At 54.4% G+C, this 23,186-nt stretch overlaps 7 protein-coding genes across 7 annotated transcripts; 2 read left to right on the top strand and 5 right to left on the bottom strand.

Moving 5' to 3' along the window:
- Window positions 1-1,239: 1,239 nt before the first annotated feature.
- Window positions 1,240-1,702, bottom strand: BBK36DRAFT_1096370 (UPF0057-domain-containing protein; the record flags this gene model as incomplete). The annotated part of the gene is made up of 3 exons (XM_024889088.1): window positions 1,240-1,451; window positions 1,551-1,592; window positions 1,657-1,702. Coding segments are annotated over 3 exons (300 nt in total), but the record flags the coding sequence as incomplete, so codon positions are not given.
- A 4,629-nt stretch (window positions 1,703-6,331) lies between these two features.
- Window positions 6,332-8,673, top strand: BBK36DRAFT_1114616 (RNA-binding ran Zn-finger protein; the record flags this gene model as incomplete). The annotated part of the gene is made up of 4 exons (XM_024890051.1): window positions 6,332-6,487; window positions 6,585-6,642; window positions 6,819-7,525; window positions 7,720-8,673. 4 exons carry the CDS (start codon window positions 6,332-6,334, stop codon window positions 8,671-8,673), a joined length of 1,875 nt encoding a protein of 624 aa, XP_024751344.1.
- Window positions 8,674-11,406: 2,733 nt separating this feature from the next.
- Window positions 11,407-12,773, bottom strand: BBK36DRAFT_42144 (hypothetical protein; the record flags this gene model as incomplete). The annotated part of the gene is made up of 1 exon (XM_024898067.1): window positions 11,407-12,773. A coding segment is annotated over one exon (1,367 nt), but the record flags the coding sequence as incomplete, so codon positions are not given.
- An 832-nt stretch (window positions 12,774-13,605) lies between these two features.
- BBK36DRAFT_2847 (hypothetical protein) lies at window positions 13,606-14,028 on the bottom strand (the record flags this gene model as incomplete). Its single annotated transcript, XM_024898009.1, has 1 exon — window positions 13,606-14,028. The coding sequence occupies one exon, from the start codon at window positions 14,026-14,028 to the stop codon at window positions 13,606-13,608; it is 423 nt and encodes a 140-aa protein (XP_024751342.1).
- A 69-nt stretch (window positions 14,029-14,097) lies between these two features.
- On the bottom strand, window positions 14,098-15,676 carry BBK36DRAFT_1167310 (WD40 repeat-like protein; the record flags this gene model as incomplete). The annotated part of the gene is made up of 5 exons (XM_024895030.1): window positions 14,098-14,272; window positions 14,379-14,864; window positions 14,922-15,437; window positions 15,506-15,557; window positions 15,628-15,676. 5 exons carry the CDS (start codon window positions 15,674-15,676, stop codon window positions 14,098-14,100), a joined length of 1,278 nt encoding a protein of 425 aa, XP_024751341.1.
- An 876-nt stretch (window positions 15,677-16,552) lies between these two features.
- BBK36DRAFT_1101583 (5'-3' exoribonuclease 1) lies at window positions 16,553-21,019 on the top strand (the record flags this gene model as incomplete). Its single annotated transcript, XM_024889162.1, has 4 exons — window positions 16,553-16,669; window positions 16,728-17,037; window positions 17,104-18,311; window positions 18,491-21,019. Coding segments are annotated over 4 exons (4,164 nt in total), but the record flags the coding sequence as incomplete, so codon positions are not given.
- A 316-nt stretch (window positions 21,020-21,335) lies between these two features.
- BBK36DRAFT_156783 (microsomal signal peptidase subunit) lies at window positions 21,336-22,235 on the bottom strand (the record flags this gene model as incomplete). The annotated part of the gene is made up of 3 exons (XM_024897651.1): window positions 22,067-22,235; window positions 21,705-21,986; window positions 21,336-21,621 (listed from the first exon to the last, which is right to left on the bottom strand). Exons 1-3 carry the CDS (start codon window positions 22,207-22,209, stop codon window positions 21,336-21,338), a joined length of 711 nt encoding a protein of 236 aa, XP_024751339.1. The 5' UTR covers window positions 22,210-22,235.
- Window positions 22,236-23,186: the final 951 nt, after the last annotated feature.

Here is a 23,186-nt window from a genome sequence, read left to right as displayed (position 1 = left end):
CCCTGCCGCAGCTGTTTGCTGGCGTGTGCGCCGTCTATTGGCTGGATCGAGGCATCTCGACGTGTTCGCCGACAGAAGCGGAAAGGCGACAAGAAGGACAGTGACAGAAGCGTGTGAGAGCGGCGGCGCGTGTGGGTGACGATTGGTGTGGACGGCGGCAGAGCGATGCAACTTGTTCGGGGGCACACAAGCTGCTGCTTTTGCTTTGCGTCAACAAGCACCGTCCAGGCCAATCACGGCGCTGTGAAGTGATGCTCGTCGCCAGCTTGCTTACAGGTTGCTTCGTACATGTGCGAAGGAGCGTGCAGATGCAGAAACTGCCTGGGTCCAAGCGCTGAAGAAACGTCGCCAGCCAGGATGCAGCCAATTGGCCATAAAGATTGGTGCGATTTTCGAGCAATCATCACATTGGACGATTCAACAGACCAGTGGACTTTTCTACTACCTGCCTACCTACCTAAGGTATAATTCTGCTTTGTCCTTCTAGCACTATCAGTATCATTCTCTCTCTTGATCTCTCGCCTGAATACCGAATCCCTTTCCTGTCATGTTGTCCACAGGCCTCTTCTGCCCCAGAAACGCACTCATCAGAGGCTGGGGCAATATTATGCGGGAGCGCGGGGCAGCTGGACGCCAATTCGCTGCTCTTCCGTCGTCGACGCACCTTTGACTCAACCGCCTCTGCTCGCTGATAAATGCATGATTCGCAACGTGTTTCAGGCCACTGCATCTTGCAGTCCATCGCGGGCATCCGATTGGCCTCGAAAGATGCCTTGCTGGCCGTCGATACCGAGCCTGCAGACGAGAAATTCCGTACAGCAATGCGGAGGTGCTCGGCCGCGGTGATGTCATCTCGTGTCTCTTCAGTTACCATATCAAAGCTGCAATAAGTGCACGAACCGTCTCAACGTCGCGTTCTTCCAAACAGCTCTTTGTCCTTCAATTGAGCATGGTTCTAGTCCAAGTCTACTCATTATTTGATTATGTTTCACCTTGACTACGCAGCCTACACAACGAGCTATATACCCCAAGCATATCGTTGCCGTGACTCCATCAACCTGGATCCTCATTCTCTCTCCATCATCTCATTAACATACCCGGTGGTACTGATACAGGCCATTAGGCATATCCTTGGTTACCATGTCCTTGGGTACCATAGCCCTGATTTGCGTATCCTTGATTCCCATAGCCTTGGCTCTCGTACGTCGGGCCACCGACAGGCTCGACAGGCGCAACAGGCGCAACCGGTGGTGCCATCGTCCCATAGCCCGGCCGTGGGCCATGTCCGCCAGTTTGCACCTTTTCAGAATAGATGCCAGGAGCACGACGCGGAGGATAATGACCCTCGCGGCCCTGTTGGCGCCTATCAAAATAGACATACTCGATGTAAAACGCATGTATATGCCCCGGGAAGTATCCAAGAATTGTCAGGCATATGTTGATGAAGACATCTAGAGTGAGTCAGCATATCGTCTTACTGCGGTTCATCCCACGATGCAGTGCGACACTGCAGTGGGCATCATGGTAGAGGGAGAAGAAAAGATGCATACCCATTCCACATCCTGCCACACAGGCTACGCCGACCGGAGGCACTGAGAATCGTCGTTAGTAAGTCCAGAAAGTATTTGGCTCGGTCTTCTTATTATCTTGACATACGGAAAATGGTGAGAATGACTAGCCAAATGACTGCACAAGCACCCATGATGACGGTAGGCTGAGGCTGCAAGTTTGATATAGAAGTGTGTGATTGGTCTGCGGAGTCGCAGTATTCGCAAGAGCTGGGCAAGAGGTTGGAGTGAAGCTGTCGATTCTAAAGCCCAGAATCAGGTGAAAGAGATGATCCGCCGAAGTGACAAAGTCAAGTGAAAATGACGAGGCAAGTGCCTTTTCTATTGCAAGGCTGGCATGTCATGGCTGCTTAGAGTTTTGGCCTCTGTACTTGTATTGCGTAACATGATGCGTGCAGCAAGTCACGCCGATAGTCCTGGCTTCACGCAATCAACCACCATCACATCACATTGATCAAACCACCCAAACCACCATCAACCGCCGCATCGAGGCAATCGCGGCCCGCGATGCGCCAACAATGACGCACAGCAAGAGCCGAGGACAGGAGCGCATGACGTAGGCGCACGTGAATGACATTCCGGCCCGCGGCCAGGAAGGCGCTTCGCTTGGTGTAGTGGCTCAAACTCAATTGCAGGTGCTTTCCTCATTTCGAGCTCACCAGCTGGCAACGTTCCCTCAGTTGGGAAAGCTGTACCGAGTTTCCCGCAAGTGCTTCCGCTTCTATGCTCCAGTGTAGTTTCAGGCGTGCAGAAGAGGTGAAAGAGGGGACGCCACATCTTCTCCCCCACGCGTTGAAGGGAGACGGTTCAAGCGTTAATGGAAGTCTCTACTGTCCTCTACACTGTGCAAAGCCACGCCGAAGTGGCCTATACCTAAGGTAGGAGCAAACCATCCTATCGGTATAGGTGAGGTGAGATGCACAGATACCTACGATCCAGGCACACGGCTACAATGTCTCATCTGCATGAGGCCTGGCTGACAACCTCTCTTCTTACCAAGGTGGTGTAACGTAAGACCCCATTAGTAACCGGCCCTCATTCCTGGATTAGCCGCGATGTGCTGACTTCACTCCTCTTGACAGCGTCCCCATGGACCTCTCAGCGAGACGAATCGGCGCCGGTGAATCTCTGTCTACCAGCGACTCATATACTAGGTAGCGCGCGCTCCGACGGAATCAAGTCGCGACCCCGGCTTTCGGATGCTGCCGTGATGAAGAGCCGCATCATTTCTGACTGGTCTCCTGGTTGATGCCAGAACAATGCTATGCGGGGAGCGGAGGTGAAACAATGCTGGATAGGTCTCAGCTGGGAATCGGAGTCAGAGTTGTATCCGGCAATCCCTGCGGCATGGGGCAAGGCTAAGAAACAAAGATGATTGAAATGGCTGGCATCTAATCAGGCTCACCGACGCAACTCTGGTGACCCTAAAAAGGCCAACAAGATGCACTGCAGCTACATTCCACATAGGTATGAGACGCGCATGGCAGTTGGCATTGCGGGACCGGAAACAGATACGGCGCGATGATTCTCCAACAACCATAGGCATCGCACTTCTGATAGTGTTCTAGAAACCGATCCGGGCCGGTCTAAACAGACCAATCAGATGGCTGCCCGGCTACCGGACACCAGCACAGGCTTCGTGGTTGGCCTGAATTCCGTGAGGAGATGCCAAGAGACGAAACCCCCGCCTGGTCACCCAAGAATGACCTTCAGACGCGTCTTTTTAGAAGCCATTGCCTGCCTCCATGTCACGAAGCAACGGCCACGCTAAGCTCAGGGCACTGTGTCCGAACAACGCGAGCAGATGCCTTTTGTTCTGACCGTCATCACGCCGCCTGCGTCGGTTCGTTACCGCCGCTGAGCTGTCCGAGTTACCGGGAGTCTTATCCTTTTATCCGCAACTCAAATCGGATCATTTCCCACTCTTCACCCGAGCTAGATGGCTCCTCTGTCAAGTCGGTAAGGCGCCTCTCCTTTTTTTATGTGGAAACACTGACACGAAGAAGCCGCCTGCCCTCGCTGGCTCTGCCTCAGGACGTCTCGCAGAGCGGGTATTCCCGACATACCGATAACCATGCGGGAGCAAATACCTTTTAGTGTGCCGACTAAAACAGGTCCAGTCCAGGACGGGTTCTCTTCTGGAACCAGGCACCACTTCACATAAACGGAAGAAGAAAGAAGAAAGAAGTGTCATGCTCCAGCGGGCTCGTGACCTGCACTGCCTGAGTCGAGTCCAAGTCTACCATAGCACTGTATACTTTCGTTCAGAAAGAGCACCATGGGCAAAGGAAATACCAATACCAGTAGGTACGTGAGTTCAGGTATATCCCTTCTGGAGACTACCGAAGACGGAGAAAGAAGTGGCCCTCTCGAAGAGAAACCTAGATTGCAGGAGACTCGTCACTTTGCTGCCAACAGAAGCTCTAGTCAAAACCTGATTCAGCATGATGCGGCTGGGGTGTCGCACACTGTGCTGAACTCTGCGCACAAATGGCCGAGACGCAGCCCTGGCAGGACGATGCAGCAAACCTCAACGCGATACGTGGGCTGGGTATCATAAGTGGCAAGCAACTCTCCCTTGGCCATAGACAATGGAGAGCTGCCAGAGACCGCACGATGAAGACCAACCCCATCTCGCCACACGGCACCGGCGTCTTGGTTCGACGTCCATGGGCTGCGAGATACATATGTGGGACTTCTCTTCCGTCATGCCAGCTCCCCGTCGGTTATTACCTTATAGGTGCTCGTGTGCATATCAGCATAAGACGCCAGTTACTGCCGACTGATCAATTCGGAAAGTTGACAAGCTTGTGAGCTTGTAGCTTTGTTGCCCTGGGCCCGGTCGTGGTTTGTGGTGTGAGAACCTGTGCTAGTTGGATGACAAGAAGCACGGCACTCATACTGTTCCAACTCGCTTGCGGCGGTGAGAGAGAGCTCCTATTCCCAGAATTACTGAGGGTCAAGATTCTTCATCTGCTCTGCTGCTGTTGCCAATGGCTGCGGAGATGATAGCCGTCAGGTGGCCATGCTGATCACTGACGAGACGACCAGAGCCGTACATACATATGCGGACAGTCTTGCGGAAGGGCCAACACCAGATAGCGATTACTGGAATCTTTGTCGTCAACAGCGGATTCTGCGCTCTGCTGCCGCCTCTGCCATGGCAGCCAAAGGACATGCAATTGGCAGTTGGGAGACAGTCTTGATGTGGGAACAACTACGCCTTGCTCGAGGGCGAGATTCGCCAATCGAGCAAAGCGACGGTACTGCGCATAACCTATTATAGATCTGGGGAACTTAGGCAAGGCTACATGCACATACCTGACCTGTGTTGCTTCGTGCCCCAGTACTTGGCATGGGGCTTCGTGCTTCGACAGCCGAAGCATCGAGCATGAAGTTACGGTGTACAGGCACAGTATGCATGTATTCGTGCCAGCATCTGGAGCCCCGAGACCAGGACCTCGGCGGAAAGACTGCTCCTTCGGACGGCAGACCTCTTCCTATCCAGGAGCTAGCTGCCCGCAGTACCTTGGATGGCAGCTCCTGGGCACAACGAGGTGCCTGTGATTCCTTCAAGCTGGTCGTCCCTTTGGGACATGCCTCCAGCAGCATACATACCTACCAACGCTGGTAGACAGCACGGGCTTCTGGTTTGCTGATACACGCCTCCCAGCATTGCCGTCTCCGACTTGCCGGATGCCCCCCTTCTGGAAACCCCGTTGGGTGGGACTGTGCCAGCCCGCCCTCGATGCCTTCCTAAGCTGCCCAGGTCTCGCTGTAGGTACGCGTAGCATTGGATACCTGGTACTAGTAGTACCTTGGTTACAAGCAAAGTAAAGGTGGCGATGCCCCGTCGTAGAAGCGCGCACGCTGCATTGGTGTTGGCAGCTGGAGGGCTCGACTACATGTACCTCCTGCTAGCAGGGTTGCGGCACGTCTAGCGGCTGAGCGGGCCAGCTGGGAGCATCCGCAGCGCGCCCACGGCCGCTGAGAGCCCGGGCACCGAGAGGGACAGGCCATCGTGGAGTTCTATACTGTACCACCGCTCCACAGAGCCCTGAAAAAGCCCCGTCCCTCGTCCTGTCCTGGCCTGCGTGCAGCGCCGCGCAGTGCTGAGCCGTGCTGTACGACGCGGCCAGGCACTCCTGGAGCGACCCTGGGGCCTCTGCTAGTGCGGCCGAGCACACACTGTGGCCGCAGTGGAGGGCCAGGTACCTGAGCTAACTTAGTAACTGCAGTGGACGACCAGAGAAAACTGCTGGACCACCAATTTCCCGCTCCGTCTCTTCCATTCTCAAACCTCCCATTCTCTCTTTTGAGTCCCTCACCATCTAGTACTCCAAAGCTCGACTTTGTGGTCAACGGTGTGTTGCGCATTCCGGCAGCGCGCTGCCAATCTTTCCCTCCGCCAGCGGACCTCTCATTGTGTGCTCACCTTGAACCCTCTCTTCTTCTTCGAATCCTTCACTTCTCCGGCCCGCCGACCCGAGCTCGAAGCTTCCATTTTTTTCCGGCTCTTGTTTATCTAGGAACCGCCTCCTGAAGCCTCGTCGCAGAAGGCCAAAAACAACCCGCCCGGTTCCCGCCTGCACTTGATCAGCCGGCTGGGAGGGCAGAGTGGCGCTTCACGCAGTGCACGCCACCTCGCGTACAACAACGACCAACCCATTGCAAGTGATCCGGCCATCGTTGCAGCGTCGTCGACGCCGTTGCCTGCATCTCGCAAACATCACTTGGCTCGAGCCGGCAAACCCGCCGCCATCATGTCTTCGCAGCAAGTGCCCCAGCTCAACATCGATCGCTACGTCGTGATCCACGTTGCGACCACCTGTGACGAACACGGTGTCTACGTTACCAAGGACTCCGCCGAGGTCATTGAGCTTGGATGGATTCTCCTCGATGCCAACACTCTCGAAGAGGTCAGACTCCTCCTCCCACCAAGACCCCTGCGCCACTACTTGGCCACCCATGCTTTCTAAAAGCCGAAGCATCGCTGACCTGACGACATCACAATAGATCACCCACGAAAGCGTCCTCGTCAAGCCGGTCAACACTCCCATCACCCCGCTATGCAGTAAGTTTTTCAGTCTTGTGGATCTGAATTTTTTTGGCCTCGTCTGTCGCGGCTTGCCCCCTTTTGCCTTGCACTCGTGAGGCGGGCACAGAATTGGCGTTTCAAAATTTCTGAGCTTGCGGTGTACTGTTTGAAAACTGGGGCTGACTCTGGATTGCTTTTCCCTCTCCTCGCAGCGAGTCTGACGACTCTGACGTGGGAACATGTCCGAAACGCTGGTACCTTTAGGGATGCCATCACCCGCTTCGACACGTTTGCTACCGAGTACCTGACTTCGAAAAACCTTGACTTCGTCTTCGTCACCCTCGACGCCTGGGACCTCCGAGTTCAGCTCCCGCGAGAAGCCCGCGACAAGGCCGTTGTGCTGCCTCCCTATCTGCAGCACTCCCGCACCTTCGACCTGCGAACTGAATATCAGCGATGGCAGCAACACCACCCCGAGTCTCTGCCCTTTGGGCCCTCGATGCTCTCCAACATCTGCGCGGCTCTCGAGGTGGAGCCAGTGCAGTCAAGTGCGCCCATTAAGCATAACTTGCCATTCCACCTGCAGGCTCTGGCTCCCGCCTCGCCCCGTCGCGCCATGGAGGAGGCCATCACCTTGGCCCGCGTCCTTCGTGGCTTGATCCGCAAGTCTCAGCCCCCGCAAGATCACCCTGATGTTTTGACTAGGCCAATGGATGCCAGGGCAGATGTCCGAGCGTTCCTTTCTGAGAGGAGCAAGGTTTTGCACATGTCTGGTTTGCCGCATGACACTACCCAGTCCGAGCTGGAGAGCTGGTTCACCCAGTTTGGCGGCCGTCCTATTGCTTTCTGGACTCTTCGGACTCCCGAGCAGCACAAGCCCACTGGCACCGGCTTCGCCGTCTTCTCTTCTCACGAAGAAGTGAGTCCCAAACCTCTGCCTTATTTCTCTCTTCCATACCCTCTCCATTTCCTCATCTCCCCCTTCGTCTGAGTCACGGTGGAAAAAGTCCTTCCGCCCCAGCCGCTCAGTGGATCATTTGTCTTGCCCCGACTTCTGCTATTGTCGACAAGATCTGTCGTGCCTAGGAACCTGTCATAGCTAACTCCCCCTAGGCTGCTGAAAGCTTGTGTATGAATGGCCGTGCCCTGAACGAGAAAGCTATCGAAGTTTCCCCTTCTTCTAGCCGAGTCCTGGATCGCGCTCAGGATATCTTGACGCCCTTCCCGCCGAGCAAGAACCGCCCCCGACCTGGTGACTGGACTTGCCCCTCTTGCGGCTTTTCCAACTTCCAGCGCCGCACGGCTTGCTTCCGTTGCTCGTTCCCTGCTGTTGGAAGTGGAGGTCCCGGAGAGATGGGCGGTCCTGGCGGCTACGGATACGGTTACGGACCCCCAGCCATGATGCCCCCTCCTCACCACGGCGGCCACCACGGTCCCATGGGTCACGGTGGACGCATGGGCGGCGGCGGCGTCGTGCCTTTCCGTGCTGGAGACTGGAAGTGCGGAAACGAAGTGTGCGGATACCACAACTTTGCAAAGAATGTCTGCTGTCTCCGCTGTGGTGCCAGTCGCGCTGGTGCTGCCGTCGTCGCGGACTCCGGTTACCCCTCCCCCATGGATAACGGCTCTCAATACGGCATGAACCAGGGCTCGATGGCCGGTACCCCTGGCCCCGGCCCCTTCGCTTCTGGAGGAGCCTTTGGATCAGGCGGTGGCTACGGCCAGCACTTCGGCGGCCCCCCTAGCCACTTTCTCCCTTCAGGAATAGGCGGCAGCGCCGGCGGTTACCCGGGCTCCATGAATTCTCAGGGTTTCGCTTCCGGTCCTGGCGCGCATTCCGCCGGTCCATTTGACAGCAGAGCTGCCGAGGCGGCTTTCCAATCTGCGACTAACGGCCCCGTCTCTGGCGGACCTGGCAACAACTTCTACAACAACAACAGCGGCAACCCCGGCAACAACGAGAACGACCCCTTTGCCTTCCTGAGCAGCGGCATTGGCGGCCTCACTGTCAGCGGCGACGCCCGTCAGAACGGTGCTGGTGCCACTCCCAGCAAGTCGCCCGCCTAAGCGTGCTCTTTGCCAGAGCGATAGGGTTCAAGCCCCTGCGGCAGACGCCGTGTATAGATGATGATTGTTTACTCAACTGGTTACAATGTACCCTTTTCGGTATATCTTTTCGTTGGCCACTCGACGATCTTTGGAATGATGAACATAGAGCATTTGACCTCGGCAAATACCTTCCGGACCTGGCTTGCTTGCTATTTCAAGGGAAAGGGGCTGGTGTGCATTTGGTTTGATTTTGGGGGATCTAGGACGGAGTGTCGGATATGTTTTAGGGGGTTGTGAATCGTTTCGAAGGCTGGAAGACAAAAGTGAAAAGCACCACGGCTATTCTGGGTCAACGAGTCTTTGTGGTACAAGCTTTGCTGAGGAAAAAAAATTGGTTCTCTTTCGCGCTCAAGGGGGGGCAAACATGGTTCTTGGCAAGGGAAATAAGGTTGTGTGGACTCGATATTCGGTCGGACGTGGCATTCTTTTTTTGCTGGAATCCTTTGTCCCGGTGCTGGTGCATAGCGAAAGGGAGTAGGGTATATCTTGGCCTTGTTTGACTCAATTATCCAGTTTGCCGGTGTCGGATGGTTCACTCAGATTAACCTAGGGGGTCTCTGATTTTTTGTTCTCATAATTTTCCTTGTCAAATCTGATTTATATCTCGTTACCGTTTTCCTCTTCTTTTCCTTTATCAATTCTTTCTCTTCTCTGTTCTCTGTTTTTAACCTGTCAATCATTTTCTCTTACATAGGACACTCTTTCTCCCACACATTGTACTTTATTCATTCACTCGTTTGTATCATTCACTCGATTCCGCGCGCTTGGGAGAGAAAGGTGTCAAGGTAGTTTGAGCATTTCCTGGAGCGGGAGCGCGGCGAGAGGGGGGGCTTGGCGGGAGTTGGGCTGAATCTTTACTTAAGGGAAAAGCACAAAAAAAGATGACTTGTTCTGCGGCAAATCGAATGGCACAGCCTCTCTTATTGCACACTGGGAATGGCGAGGAGGGTGAAGGGGAGGAACGAAAAAGGTCGAGGGAGTGAGGGTGGAAGAAGTCTCGTTCAACTGGAGGGGGGGTGCCGATGCTTGGCTACGGTTGAGATTTTGCTGCATGTTAAGAATGTCTCAGATTGTTTTCTTTAACATCTTTCTTTCTTTTTTCCTTTCTTTCTTTCCTTACGTTCCGTGGACGTCTGATGTGGAATATGGGCAAAAAGTAGAGTGAGATCTGGACAGGGCGGGATGGGACGGGGAGTGGCTGGACGGATTTGTATGTTGATACAAGGTACTGTGTTGATATTTTTTAATCTCCTAATCTCAATCTTGATATTGCGTAATGTGTCTTGACCTATATAGACGGAGCATGTTTGCACCAATCTGCTAACCTGTATATCGTCTGCTAGACTCGCCGACTTGATGAACCTCAAGAGCTTGTCAGCAGTTTTAATCGTTCCGGATCCCTTGCCTTGCCCTTGACGCCTTTCCTCGCAGTTATTCTACACATACAATGAAACTCTTAAACATATCTTTCTCCATAAAAGGAAACGAGTATACAGGGAGAGGAGACCTCTCGGCTGAAATATCTCCCTTTAAAGCTCCTCCTCATCATCATCATCATACTCTGCTTCGCCATCCCCATCCTGCATATCCATATCCATATCCTCGAAATCATGGGCCATGAACGGGCCCTGTGCGTACGGCTGCGGCGGCGGCCTGAGCTGGTACGCCTGCTGCTGCGTGTCAATGTCCATTTGAGTAGTGGTGGTGGCTGGCTGGGATACGAAGCTGGGTCGGTAGGTGGGATCGTCGGGGGGCTGGTAGTTGAGGAGGGGGCAGTAGAATTGGCGGAGGAGGTTGTTGAGCTGGGCGGCGGTGGCGTTTATGGTTTGGTCGTCGAAGAGGTCTGCGTCGTCGATGAGGTTGTTTGGGTCGATGAGGTTGAGGGGGTTGAGGGGGTGGTTGGGGTGGTTGGGGTGGTTGATGGGTGCGAAGGGGTTCGCCTGGTTGATGAGGCTGGTTTGGGAGGAGGTGGTGCTGGCGGCGGCGGGCGAGAGGTTGTCGTCTTCGGGGTCGCCGACGAGAGTATCTTCATCGTTGTAGTAGTATTGTTCCTCACCCTCGTATTCTTCTTCATCTTCATACTCTTCTCCCTCGTCGTATTCTTCTCCAACTTCGTACTCAACCCCATCTTGGTACTCAGCCTCATCCTCAGACATTACTTCATTCTGATCATCATCGTCATCTTCATCTTCAGCATCGACGACCACTTCTTCATATTCTTCTCCATCCTCGTCGTCTTCTTCTTCCTCATCACCAGCCTCTTCATCCTCGTCGTCCTCGTCGCTCTGTTCTTCTTCTTCTTCTCCTCCTTCTTCTCCCCCTTCTTCTTCCTCGTCTTCTTCTTCACTTCCCTCTTGCATCTCGACTCGTTGAGCTGCTGGTTCTTCCTCGCCTTCGCCCTCCTCATCCCCATCATGTTCCTCTCCATCTCCCACCTGCGACATACTCGTCTCCATCCACTGTCGCCGCCGTTGCTGAATCCGCGCTACTGTGATAATCTCATCCCAAAGCCGCGTGCTCGTAATCTCCGGCTCCTCTTCCTCTCCGTCCCGGAAAGCCTGAGCACGCGCCTTCTCCTCCTCCTTGAGATCCGCCATCATGCGGCCGCCCAGGAAGGTCTGGTTGACAAAGTTGACCCAGCCCTGAGCGTCGTCGACCTCGGGAACAGTCGACTTGCGGTCCTTGGGCTGCTCAGGCACGATGTAGCCGCGACGGATCTCGTCGTCGAGATCCGACGCTTCGTCAGAGTCAGAGTCTGAAGATCCGTCCAGACTGCCGGCGTCGTCGTCGTCGTCCAGGGTGCTGGTCCAGGCTTGGGCGCGAAGCCGGTCGTCTTCCTCGTCAGATAGAATCTCTTCCTGCTGCTCAGGCGTGAGCTCGTTCCAGCGCTTCTTCAGGACGTGCTTCGGCTTCCAGTGCTCGGTCGTGTCGACGTTGGCAAGGACCTCGGCTTCGTTCTCAATGTGCATCTCTTCCAGGGAGGGCACGAGGTTCTCGCCCGTCTTCCAGTCAAAGTATCCCCAGATGGCCATGTGGTTCAGGTGGTCATCCAGGTTGAGGCCTCGCCGCACAGCCTCCACGGGGACCAGTTCGTCGGGACGAGAAAGATGCGTGCCGCCCGCTCCCCAGCCTTCCCTGTGGTACTGGCCAATGTCCTCGATGGGGATGCCCTGGACCGCGTTCAGCGAGTGCTCGATCCAGTACGTACCCTCGCTGAAGAAGGGCATGTCGTAGCGCAGCTTGAGCTCGACGATGTCGGAGAGCTTGTAGAACTTCTTGCGCGTGATGAGCTGCCAGAGCTTGAAGAGCCCCTTTTGGCCCATCATCAGCTGCACCAGATCGAGGGAGCAGGGGCCGTAGACGGGGTCGTTGAAGAGCAGCGAGAGCTTGACGAGGAACATCTGGATGTTGTACAGGTTGACGTCCGTGAAGAGGTTCTTCATCTCCAGCATCGCTTGCCTCTGCTTGGTGGTCGACACGTCCATGAGGAGCCACAGCCGCAGCAGCGAGTGATGCATCGTTGCCGGCATCCGGTGGCCGCAGCGTGCCATGATGGCGAGGATGTCCCTGCAGCACTTGTCGCGGCCTAGCACGAGCTGCAGGTACTTGAGGCCGGGCACCTTGCGGACTTTGCTGTCCTTGTTGGGCGGCGTCGTCAGGCCCTCCTTCAGCGCTGACCAGGTCCTCTTGAGCGGATCGTCGATGAGATGCTTCGCGTAGAGCCGGAAGTGGAAGACGCGGCCGGCTTCAGGAGCTCTGTACTCGATCCACGAGCGGACGCTGGAGAGCAGATAGGTGTTGACAGTGTTGTAGAAGTGACGGCTGGCGAGGCAGAGGTTCAGGATGTCCTTGCCGTCGAGGTGCTTGCCCAGCTCAACAGCGAGCTCGACGTTGAGGCAGATGCAGGTGAGGATGTCTTTGCCTTCATACGAGATGCTGCTGTTCTCATTGGGGTCCTCGTACGGGTCGACGCCGCCAAAGAACTCTTCGATGAGGAGGTCGTCAAACTTGAACTTCTTCCTCTTCAAGCCTCCATCCTCGACGTCTTGGATAGCCATGAGCTTCATGCCCCTGAGCAGACCCATGTCGTCGCCGATCCAGTTCATCCTTACGCTGCCTTCCATGCCGCTGCCCATCTGTTTGAAGAGATCCTCCATCACGTCGACGTCGATGCCCATGCCCTCGACCATGTAGTCGCGGACGCTCTGCACCCAGGGGTCGTCTTTGGCGTTTTCGAGCTCTTCTTCTAGGGCCCGTCGCCTGACGGCCTCGACGATTTGGATGTAGTCGAGGGGGTTGCCTTGCGGGCTGTTGCTTGGCCCAGCCTCTGCGTTGTCGGCTTCCATTGTGCTGTTTTATTGTGAACGAGAATGCGTGAGGGAGGTGGTGATGGTTCTGTTTGTGTTTTGACAGAAGGCTCCAAGGCCTGAGCTCGATGGCAGAGGAGGACTTTTAGGAGCAATGGTTAGGGAGATGAGGAGAGAAGAAGAGGGAGTGAAAGAAAGATGAAATTGAAGGTGTGTAGAAGCAGATGAAGAAGTGAGATGGGAGTGAATTCCTCTTGGGACGGTCAGTCTGTTCTCTTGCGCCAATCGCTGAAGGAACTGCTGAGGAACGTGAAGAAAACAAATCGAGGTCAACAACAGCTCCAGGTGAAGTCAAAGTGAATTGAGAAGAGCTGTTGGCCAATGAGGAAGAATGGAACAGCAGGCAGACCAAATCAACCGCCCCCCCTGGCGTCTCTGCCAGCTGCCACCCAGCTGCCAGCCACGCATATCGGCAATGACCTGGAAAATGGCATCTTTCGATCAACTCCGAACAATTGAATCTGTATTTCCTGTACAACTGCGTAAACCTGTCTCCTAAGGCAAAAATATCTGCTGTCAATAACTAGCGCCCTTGAGGGTACGTCGACCCCCGACCCTCAAACCACCAGCTCCAGTTAAAAGCCGGCTCTCTCACGTCCAAAACAACCTCGTGCTCGGTAATCTCCTCCTCGCCATTCTCGAGCTCATCGTCAAAGCCATCGCCCTCATCATCCTCGCCTTCATCTTCATTTTCATAGTCGTCACCCTCATAGCCATCACCTCCATAGCCATCGCCCTCATAGCCATCGCCCTCACCCTCATATTCTTCCTCACCTTCATCCTCATCCTCATCCTCATCACCCTGATTCTCATCAACTAGAGTCAGGCTTTCAACGCTGGGTGGATCTTCTTTGGGTTTCGTGCTCTTCTCCTCACCCTTCACAGCCTCGACTTTGACACCGCGAGACATCATCTGCTTGACCCATTTCGCGCGAAGATGTGCCATTCCATGCCAGAATCGTTCTTCGCCTTCATCCTATGAAGATCGACTCTTCTCCCAGAACTTCCACCTCATCTATCGGTCAAGCTCATCGACCGGCAAGTCGCCATCATCCTTGCCAACAATGGACTCGGCGACTTTCCAGATCTGTAGCAAGTTGTCTTCGGCGGCGCTGGCAACCAACCAAGGCTCGTTGGGATTCCAGCTAAAGTCGGCCAGATGATTCGTGTGGCCACCGTGCATAAACAGCCTGCGGTGATATTTGGGTTAGCTCTGTATAAACGAGGTACATTGCAATGATCAAGAGACACTGTCACATCGCCAGTTAAAGTAACAAGGGCACGTCGACAACTTACAGCTCAGGCGGGCCATCATCCTGGTCGTCGGGCAACTGCTCTTCGCCAACGCGGGACAAATCCCAGAAGATGATTCTCCGGTCATAGCTGCCGCTTCCCAAGATGCCGGCTTCGGTGGGGTGCCAGGCAAGGGATGTTACCGCATCGTTGTGGCCCTCGAGTGTGTGCACCTTGTCCTTGACGTTTCGGAGATCCCAGATGCCAATCGTCTTGTCGGCGGAGGCTGTGGCAACGAGAACCTCAGACTTGGGATTGAAGGCCAGCGCATTGATGGCATCCAAGTGGCCACGCTTTGCGACAAGAGCGGCCTTGTTGGTCTCGGCAGATCGCAGATCGACAATTTGCAGAGTCTGGTCGTCTGATACAGAGCCAATGAAGTTCTTCGAGATGGGATGGTATTGAACATCGTTGACAACTCGGGTGTGGTGTGTATATCTGCGAGCAGGTCGCAGTATCCGCGAGTCTGCTTCCAGAGTCTTCAGGTCCCTATATCATGACCGAGGTTAGCAGCGGTGCCTCGAGTGGTCAACACACATGACATACCAGAGACACATGGTCTCGTCTTCGCTACCCGAAACTAAGCAGCCTTCCTCGTGGGGATTCCAGTTGAGGCCGAAACCCTCCGCCTTGTGGCCGATCAACTCAATCTGCGCATTCACTTTGCCCAGCGTTGTTGGCTGCAGAGGATGCTTGGTCCGGTCAAAGATGAGGATCTTGCCATCAACGCAAAGAGTAGCAATGATATTCGGGTTTTGAGGCTGGTAGCGGGCCTTGTTGACTTCGCCGGGGTGCTCAATTCTCTGCACAATGTCACACTTGAGAGCAGCAACGTCGCCCGCCTTTCCATAGCCCCCAATCTCGCCTCGCTCCTCGTCGTAGTGGTCGGGGTTAGGCGCCACGGCCTTGGGTATCTGGACGTCGGCAATTTGGAGGAAGTTGGGGCTGTCGTCGGAAGTATGGGTTCCGAGCAGGAGGCGGTGCATGCGATAGTTTTTGCCCTCTGGTTCCTTGACGTCGGGGAACCACTGAACGGTGAGAGTAGGCCAAGTCAGGGCGGTTCTGGAGCAGATAGGTTAGAGCAACAGTTCAATCCACAAGTGCAAACAGCCATTGGCGGGCCAACTTACCCGAGGATCATGTCATAGAGGAACGGGCTGTTCTTCTTCCACGTCTTGTACTCTGGTCCAAATGTCAGCTCAGAAGGGCTCCGCAATGAGAAGCTCAGTCTCGATGGGAACAGGACGCCTACCCTCGTTGATGAGGCGTTCCTCCAGGTCGTCTTCCTCCTCGTGCACCATTTCGACTGCAGGTCCCTGTCAGTATCCATTGCGGCATAATATGCGGGACAAAGCTTCCACGGCAACTTACCATCCGGAGGGTCGAGCTCAGAACCTTGAGGCGCCATATTGGATCGACCAACGGTGATCGAACAAAGGCGAAAGAGAGAGAGATGAGATTCTCGCTAATGATTAATATTAAAACAAGAAAAGGAAACTAGCGTGCTTCTGCTGCAACGACAGCAGCTCCCGAGGCGCGGAAAAGGGCGAATATTAGAGGGGGAAAACGAAAAGACTGAGGTTCGTTGCGAAAAGAAGCTTGAAAAGAGGTGACCTTACCTAAAAGTGCTGCTAAACGGGTCGCGTCGCGCGTTAAGTGACGAGGCGGCTGCTCTGGGGCGTGTCCTTAGTAAGGCTGGGAATCCAGAGCCTGAGCCTCGTCGGCCACCCCCCTCCCCGCTGTACCTCCTCGGTGCCTCCTCAGGCACGCACAGCCAAAGTACCAGCTTGAGTCGCTCCCTGTACTAAGAGTCATTCCATGCGATCGCAACCAGTGCAATTTTCGCCTTTGCACCACCTCGCCATACAATCTCCCTCGCTCCAGCTTCGACTTTCTGGAGGCGTCCTTGTCGGATTTGGATTCGCTACCGGTCTCTTGCAGGAGTTCTGGGGCATTCTTCCATTGTGTCTTGCAGGCGTTTCCTCTGTCCGTGTCCTTAAACCTCGAATCTGCCACCTTTGCGACAGCTGGGCTGGCATCTTGGCGCAATCGGGTATCTGCGGCTCCAAGATCCTCCTTGTTCGACATTTGCTCCGTGTACATACAATTGGCGCAGACTTGACCGGCAGCCGGCATCATGGGGTTCGTCTCTCGGCTGCCAGAGCCCCTTGTTACCAGTGCTGATACGACTGCTGTGTAGTGTGCCCAAGTTCTTCAGATGGCTCTCGGAGCGCTATCCCGCAATCTCGCAGGTGATTGCGGAGAATCGGATTCCTGAATTCGATTGTCTCTATGTGAGATGACCTCTTGCGTGATCTTTCTTGCAGCAGCGTGCTAATCGTCTCTTGCCAGCTCGATATGAACGGCATCATTCACAACTGCACACATAAAGATGCGGGCGAAGATGCCACCTTTCGACTCAGCGAAGAAGAAATGTTCATCCGCATATTCAACTACATCGAACACTTGTTCGGAAAGATCAAGCCTAAGAAGCTTTTCTTCATGGCGATCGATGGCGTCGCCCCTCGTGCCAAGATGAACCAGCAGCGTGCTAGACGATTCCGGACGGCTTTGGATGCTGAAAAGGCTCGCGAAAAGGCGATCCGGGAAGGAATAGAGCTTCCAAAAGAAGAACCATTTGACAGCAACTGCATTACGCCAGGTTCGTAACATCCCCTGTGCAACCTCTTCAGCTTTGGTACTAACCGGCCATTGTTCCTTATCATAGGTACCGAATTCATGGCCAAGCTGTCCCAGCAACTCCGATACTTCGTGAACAAGAAGGTCTCCGAAGACACCGATTGGCAAGGATGCGACATTGTCCTGTCCGGGCATGAAGTTCCCGGTGAAGGAGAGCACAAGATCATGGAGTACATTCGAAATGCGAAAGCGCAGCCAGACTACGACCCAAACGTACGACACTGTCTTTACGGACTCGACGCTGACCTCATCATGCTGGGGCTTCTCAGCCATGATCCTCACTTCTGTCTGCTGCGTGAAGAAGTTACCTTCGGACGAGCGTCCAAGACGAAGTCAAAGGAACTAGAACACCAGAACTTCTACTTGCTCCATCTCTGTATTGTGAGGGAATACCTGGAAATGGAATTTCAGGAGCTTCAGGAGGAAGGTGTCTTGTCTTTCCCCTTCGACCTCGAAAGAGTCATTGATGACTTCATCTTGATGGCGTTCTTTGTTGGAAACGACTTCTTGCCCAACCTTCCCGGCCTACACATCAACGAGGGCGCTTTGGCCAACATGTTCAGGATATACAAGTCTGTGCTGCCACAGTGTGACGGCTACATCAACGAGAATGGTGTTATCAGCATGCCTCGTCTGCAGCGCCTGCTTGAAGAGCTTAGCAAGACTGAGCTAAGCCAGTTCGAAGACGAAGTTTCGGATCAGAAGTGGTTTGCATCCAAGCAGATGGAGAAGACGCTCGGAGAGAGGAACGGAACCAAGCCAAGGTCTCAGAAGAACAACCAGCTCATCATTACGTCCTTTCAGAGGGATCTGTGGAAGCAAAAGATTCGGCCCTTCATCTCAAATAGGTCTCAACAACCACTCGACTTGGGACCCGACCTCAAGGCAGAGGATCGAAAGTTCGTTCAGGACCTTGCCGAGTCTATGCGTCTTCAATGGTACACCGAGGAGGACGAGGAAGGTAACCGTCGCCTGAAGATCGCATTTCCCCCTAAGAAAGAAGGCAGCGATGACGAGGAGGACGAGGAGGAAGGCAATCTTGCTGCCTACCGTGTCATGAAATCCTACGATAAAGCGACAGTTGTTGACGTCACTCCTGAAGATGCCCAGAAGCATTATGAGGAGCTGTACCAACAGAAATACCAAGGTTGGAAGACCAAGTATTACCTGCAAAAATTCGAGGAGTGGCCTCAAGACAAGTATGAGGAAGAGCAGAAGAAACTCTGCGAGAACTACGTGCAGGGACTACAGTGGGTGCTCTACTACTACTATAGGGGTATTGCGTCGTGGCCGTGGTTCTACAGATATCACTATGCACCACTCCCGTCGGGTAAGCGCCGTGGCATTGATTTCATTGCTCTATGAACTTTTTTTTTTAAACTGACGATGGCTTTTTGATAATAGATGTTACTAAGGGCGTGGGTGCCGACCTAAACTTCAAAAAGGGCCAACCTTTCAAGCCTTACGAACAGCTCATGGGAGTGTTACCAGACCGAAGCAAGAAAATCGTGCCAACGGTCTATCACGATCTAATGACCAACCCAAACTCCCCCATCGTCGACTTCTACCCGAGGGATTTTGAACTAGACATGAACGGCAAAAAGATGGAATGGGAAGCAGTGGTGAAGATTCCTTTCATTGACGAAACGCGCCTTCTCACTGCCATGGCTCCCAAAAACGAGCTCCTAAGCGACGACGAAAAGGCACGAAATGGCTTTGGAGTTCCTATCAAATTCACCTTCTCCCCGGAAGTGAACTTTACCTATCCTTCCCCCCTCCCCGGCGTCTTTCCGGATATCCAGTATTGCCGCTGCATTGAGAATATTTTCGACTTGCCCAGTATGGAGGGGCTGGAATACGTCTCAGGGCTGACAAACGGGGCTTTGGTGAACATCAGAGCCCTTGCCGGCTTCCCAACCATGCACACGCTGCCATACTCGGCGCAGCTGGTGGAGGGAGCCGGAGTCAATGTTTTCCAGCAAGACAGCAGGAATCCAAGCATCATCGTCACTCTCACCGAGACTGAGCAGCGGACAAAGGTTGAAACTTGGAAAGCAAAGATGGGACAGCGTTGCTTTGTGGGCTATCCTTTCCTCCAAGAAGCCAAAATCGTCAAAGTGCAAGACGAACTCTTTACCTATGAGCTCGCTGAGAATGAACAAGACATCGTAACGAGAGACCACAGCAACAGAGAGGCTTCCGATTACGCAAAAGAAGCCGAGTTCCTGGAACACTGGCATGCCAAGCGTCTGGGCATCACGATTGGTCAGGTCGAATGTCTTATCCATGTTCACATGCTCAAGGGCCTTATCAAGACCGAAGATGGCGCTCTGATCAAGGAATATGCCGAAAACCCGAGCTTGCGCAAGGTCTACGCGTCTCAGACCATCGTGGAGCAAGTGGTTAACGAAGATGAGCGCTTCATCGAGAGGGCGGCCCTTCCAATCGAGGAAGAATTTCCAGTCGGAACAAGGGCTTTCTTCCTGGGCGAATTCGCCTATGGCCGCCCATTGGAAGTGACGGGACATGTGAATGGAAAAGCAGAGGTTGTTGTCGCCGTCCCGAAGAACAAAGAGCCGGATGTCACCAAGCAGATGATCATGCAAGCGGAACGCAGCAACCCGTACACGCCCTCATTCGCGATTGCCAAGAAGTTAGGCATTCACCCCCTCATCCTCAGCAAGATCACGTCGTCCTTCCAGGTCATTAGCAGTGCCGGCTTGAAGCTCAATTTGGGTCTCAACTTGAAGTTCGAGGGTCGAAAGCTCAAGGTGCTGGGATACTCACGCAAATCGGAGACGGGCTGGGAGTTCTCGAACCAAGCTGTAAAGCTTATCGCCGATTACATGGTAGCTTTTCCCGACTTCTTCGCGGCGATCCAGAAAGAGCCGCAAAGGAGCGAGATATACGAAAACGACCTGTGGAAGGACCCAAGCGTCGCCTCTCAGAGGATCAAGGACATTGTGGCATGGCTAAAGAAGCAGGAGACGAGCAAGTTTGAGCGAGTTCCGCTCGACGCAGAGCAGCTGGACTCAGATGTCGTCATGTCCTTGGCTAAAGTCGGGGAGCAGTTGCACCAGGCGACCTTGGAGTTTACCCCCAAGACGCTCAGCGGTGTGCCCCGTACGGCTCTTTTGAAACCGGCAGACGCTGAGATGGTACTGGGCAACCAGGTCTTCAAGCTAGGAGATCGAGTCACTTTCGTCGCCGCCGCTGGCAAGGTTCCTCTTGCGACTCGGGGAACTGTGGTTGGAATCTCCCGTACGGCGACTGCTGTTCTGCTGGATGTCGTCTGGGACGTTCCCTTCATGAGCGGCACGACCCTTGGCGACAGAGCCCCAATGTTCCGTGGGCAGACGGTGTCATCGTCTACTGTGCTGAACACCACAAACTGGCAGGTCGTCTCTGCGTCGTCCAAGTCGCGACAGAGACGCGCTGCTCCAGCGACTCAATCCTTTGGAGCCTACGGCTCAGTCGGCGTCACGCAGTACAAGGATTCGCCGGCTCCTCCCCCCTTGCGCGGCGGATGGCGTGGAGCTGCTTCTGGCAACTCAGCGTCAAATGGCCGTGGGCGGAACAGCCCTGGCCGCGGCGCGGCGCGCGGCGGTGGCCAGCCAAACCTACTGCATAGCACTATGGTCTATCGGCCAGGCCCGCAGGGAGGAAGCCCAGGCGGCGGCGATGCTAATCAGGCTCAGAATGTTAACGGCCGGGGAGGTGGCAACGGCAGAGGCCAAGGGCGTGGTCGTGGCAATGGCAATGGCGGCAACAGAGGTTCCTTTGCTCCCCAAGCTGGGTCTGGACGAGGCCAGCCGACAAGCTATAACAGCGTACCGCCTCCTGCAAGCCTTGATGCACCGCGAGGTGGACGTGGAGGCCGCGGAAGGGGAGGCAGAGGACGTGGCGCAGGCAATCCTCAACGTGGCCGCGACGGAACCGTGGCTCATTAGGCATGAGATCACATACATCTGCCGCACCTTGTCCATGTTTTAGGCTGGAGGAATATGGTGCTGAATTTTTTTTTGTGAGGTGCTGTATGATTGATCGATGCAGTTACGATAACATAGCCTGTTCTCTTCATGTAACGAAAAGGCGCCAATCCAGTGCCTACCTAGTCGTATATATGGTGCTGTAACAGCACGATATCATGTCAATCAACATCACACTTGTCCATTGAGATCCCTACGGTGACTCAAAGTCGTTACATCTTTTTTTCTCTTCTATGTTCACTTGGCTGATGCTCATAAATCAAAGGGGATATCAGGGCTTCTTGCTCTTGGTCTTGGTCTTCGCGCCAGCCTTCTCCTTGGCGTCTTTGGCCTTGGTATCCTTGGACTTGAGGGCAGGCAGCGTGAAGTAGTCGCTGATACCGCCGCTCATGGCTTGCCACACACCGAATGGCTTATCCATGTTCCAGGTCAAAAGGCCGACCCAGGGCTGTACGTTGTAATGCAATCTCAGAGTGACGTCAGGCGTCTCGGCGATCTTGCCGCTGGGGTGGGTGATTTGGTATTTTGGCTTCTGGTTCTTGAGCTTGAGCAGTCCTCTGCGAAGCAATTAGTATACATCGTCACTAATATCATGCAATGTCGCATGGTCGAGGGTGTTCTATTATGCAGGGAGACGTACCGCTCAGGTGCAATGCTCTTCCCCTCGGCGCTTCTCTTCAGCTTCTTCATGGCAACAGGGCCAAGGTTCTGAAGGTGGTCGGCGCTGGGGTTGGTGATGATGCTGTCCCAGATGACGGCAGAGTTGTTGGCATTGTCGGGCCCGGTCCAGTCTGCGGTCACGTATACGAAGAGCTGTTTGGTGTTCCATGTGAAGAGCGAGGAGAGATCGGCTTCGAGGGAGAATCGGATGATGGCGTATTCTTCCTTCTTGGAGGAGTAGTAGTGCGGTCTACCTTTGACGCTGTTGGATTGGCGAGGTTTGTGTTAGTTAGATTTGTTGTGAGATTGCAGAAGAGGGCTGGTTGGTGTAAAGGACCATACACTTGGACGTTGTCTGTCTTTATGACGCCGCTGGGGGTGCGAGGAGCGCCGAGGTCTGTGGCGGCGATGAATGCGCCGAGGACGAAGGCGACTGTTGTGAAGAAGCCGAAGACATTCTGGAGGCGGGTGAAGGAGCTGTGCATGTTGGGCAACTGATCCAGATCGCTGGCAGAAACGCAGCGACGGAGTTGGCCTTTACAAAGATGCAGAGGAATGAGGCTGTCAATGTCACAGCATGTGGTTCTGCTAACAAGACCCTTGTACCTGTAGCTTTAACAGGACACGTCGCTGGGGACGGGAAGCTGGACGCTGTCAGCCTTGCAGATGGGGCTGTCTGTTCATTGGTTGATGGCGGGAGAGGCTGCGGGGAAGGGATTGGCGGGTTGCATTTGCACGAGCTCGAGGTCACTTGTACTTGTCGATGGCTGCGCTACGGCCACTGGGCGAATCGTACCGCTGGACTAGGATGACGAGCCTGTCTTTTCCTCCGTTTCTCCCGTCATCACTGCAAGAGATCGATTCTTCGGCCTGGGCGGAGAGGCGCTTCGCATGATCTGTAATAGGCCCTGGTGGCCTTCCAGTTCCCTCCGCTCGAAGTATACCGTACCATAGTACCGTACCGACCTTATCAGGTACCATGCACGACCACTTACTGTCCGCCTCTTCTGCGATATTGCAAGGTACGAGTATGAGTACTTCATTTCTCCGTGCCAGCCTCCCCTCCTCCACCTTCTCCTCCCTTTACCAACCCCAAGTAGTATATATACCTATTCATAATACATGCATTCATAGCGATCTTTGGGACACAAACGGCTGGAAGTGCTCCTGATGCGATAAATGCCCAGCAACAGCGGCGCTCGTTGCCCACTCGGAGAGGCACCGACAGAGCCTTACTTGAGTGAACAATGCGACACTCATCGACAGAACCATGGCTCCCAGCGATGACGATAAGCTGTCCCGCGTGACAAGAGGCGCGATGGGCGACGCGGCAGATTCCAAGGCAAGTGAATGAAGACGAAGTGGAGAGGGAAGAGAGAGATGAGATTGAAGATGGGGATGAGGAGAAGGGGAGACAAGACGAGAAAGCAGAGGATGGCAGAGGAACGGGGAAGAAATTGCT

Source organism: Trichoderma citrinoviride (genome assembly GCF_003025115.1).
Source record: "Trichoderma citrinoviride strain TUCIM 6016 unplaced genomic scaffold BBK36scaffold_4, whole genome shotgun sequence".
Lineage (NCBI taxonomy): Eukaryota > Fungi > Ascomycota > Sordariomycetes > Hypocreales > Hypocreaceae > Trichoderma > Trichoderma citrinoviride.
This window is presented reverse-complemented; position numbering and strand designations above follow the sequence as displayed.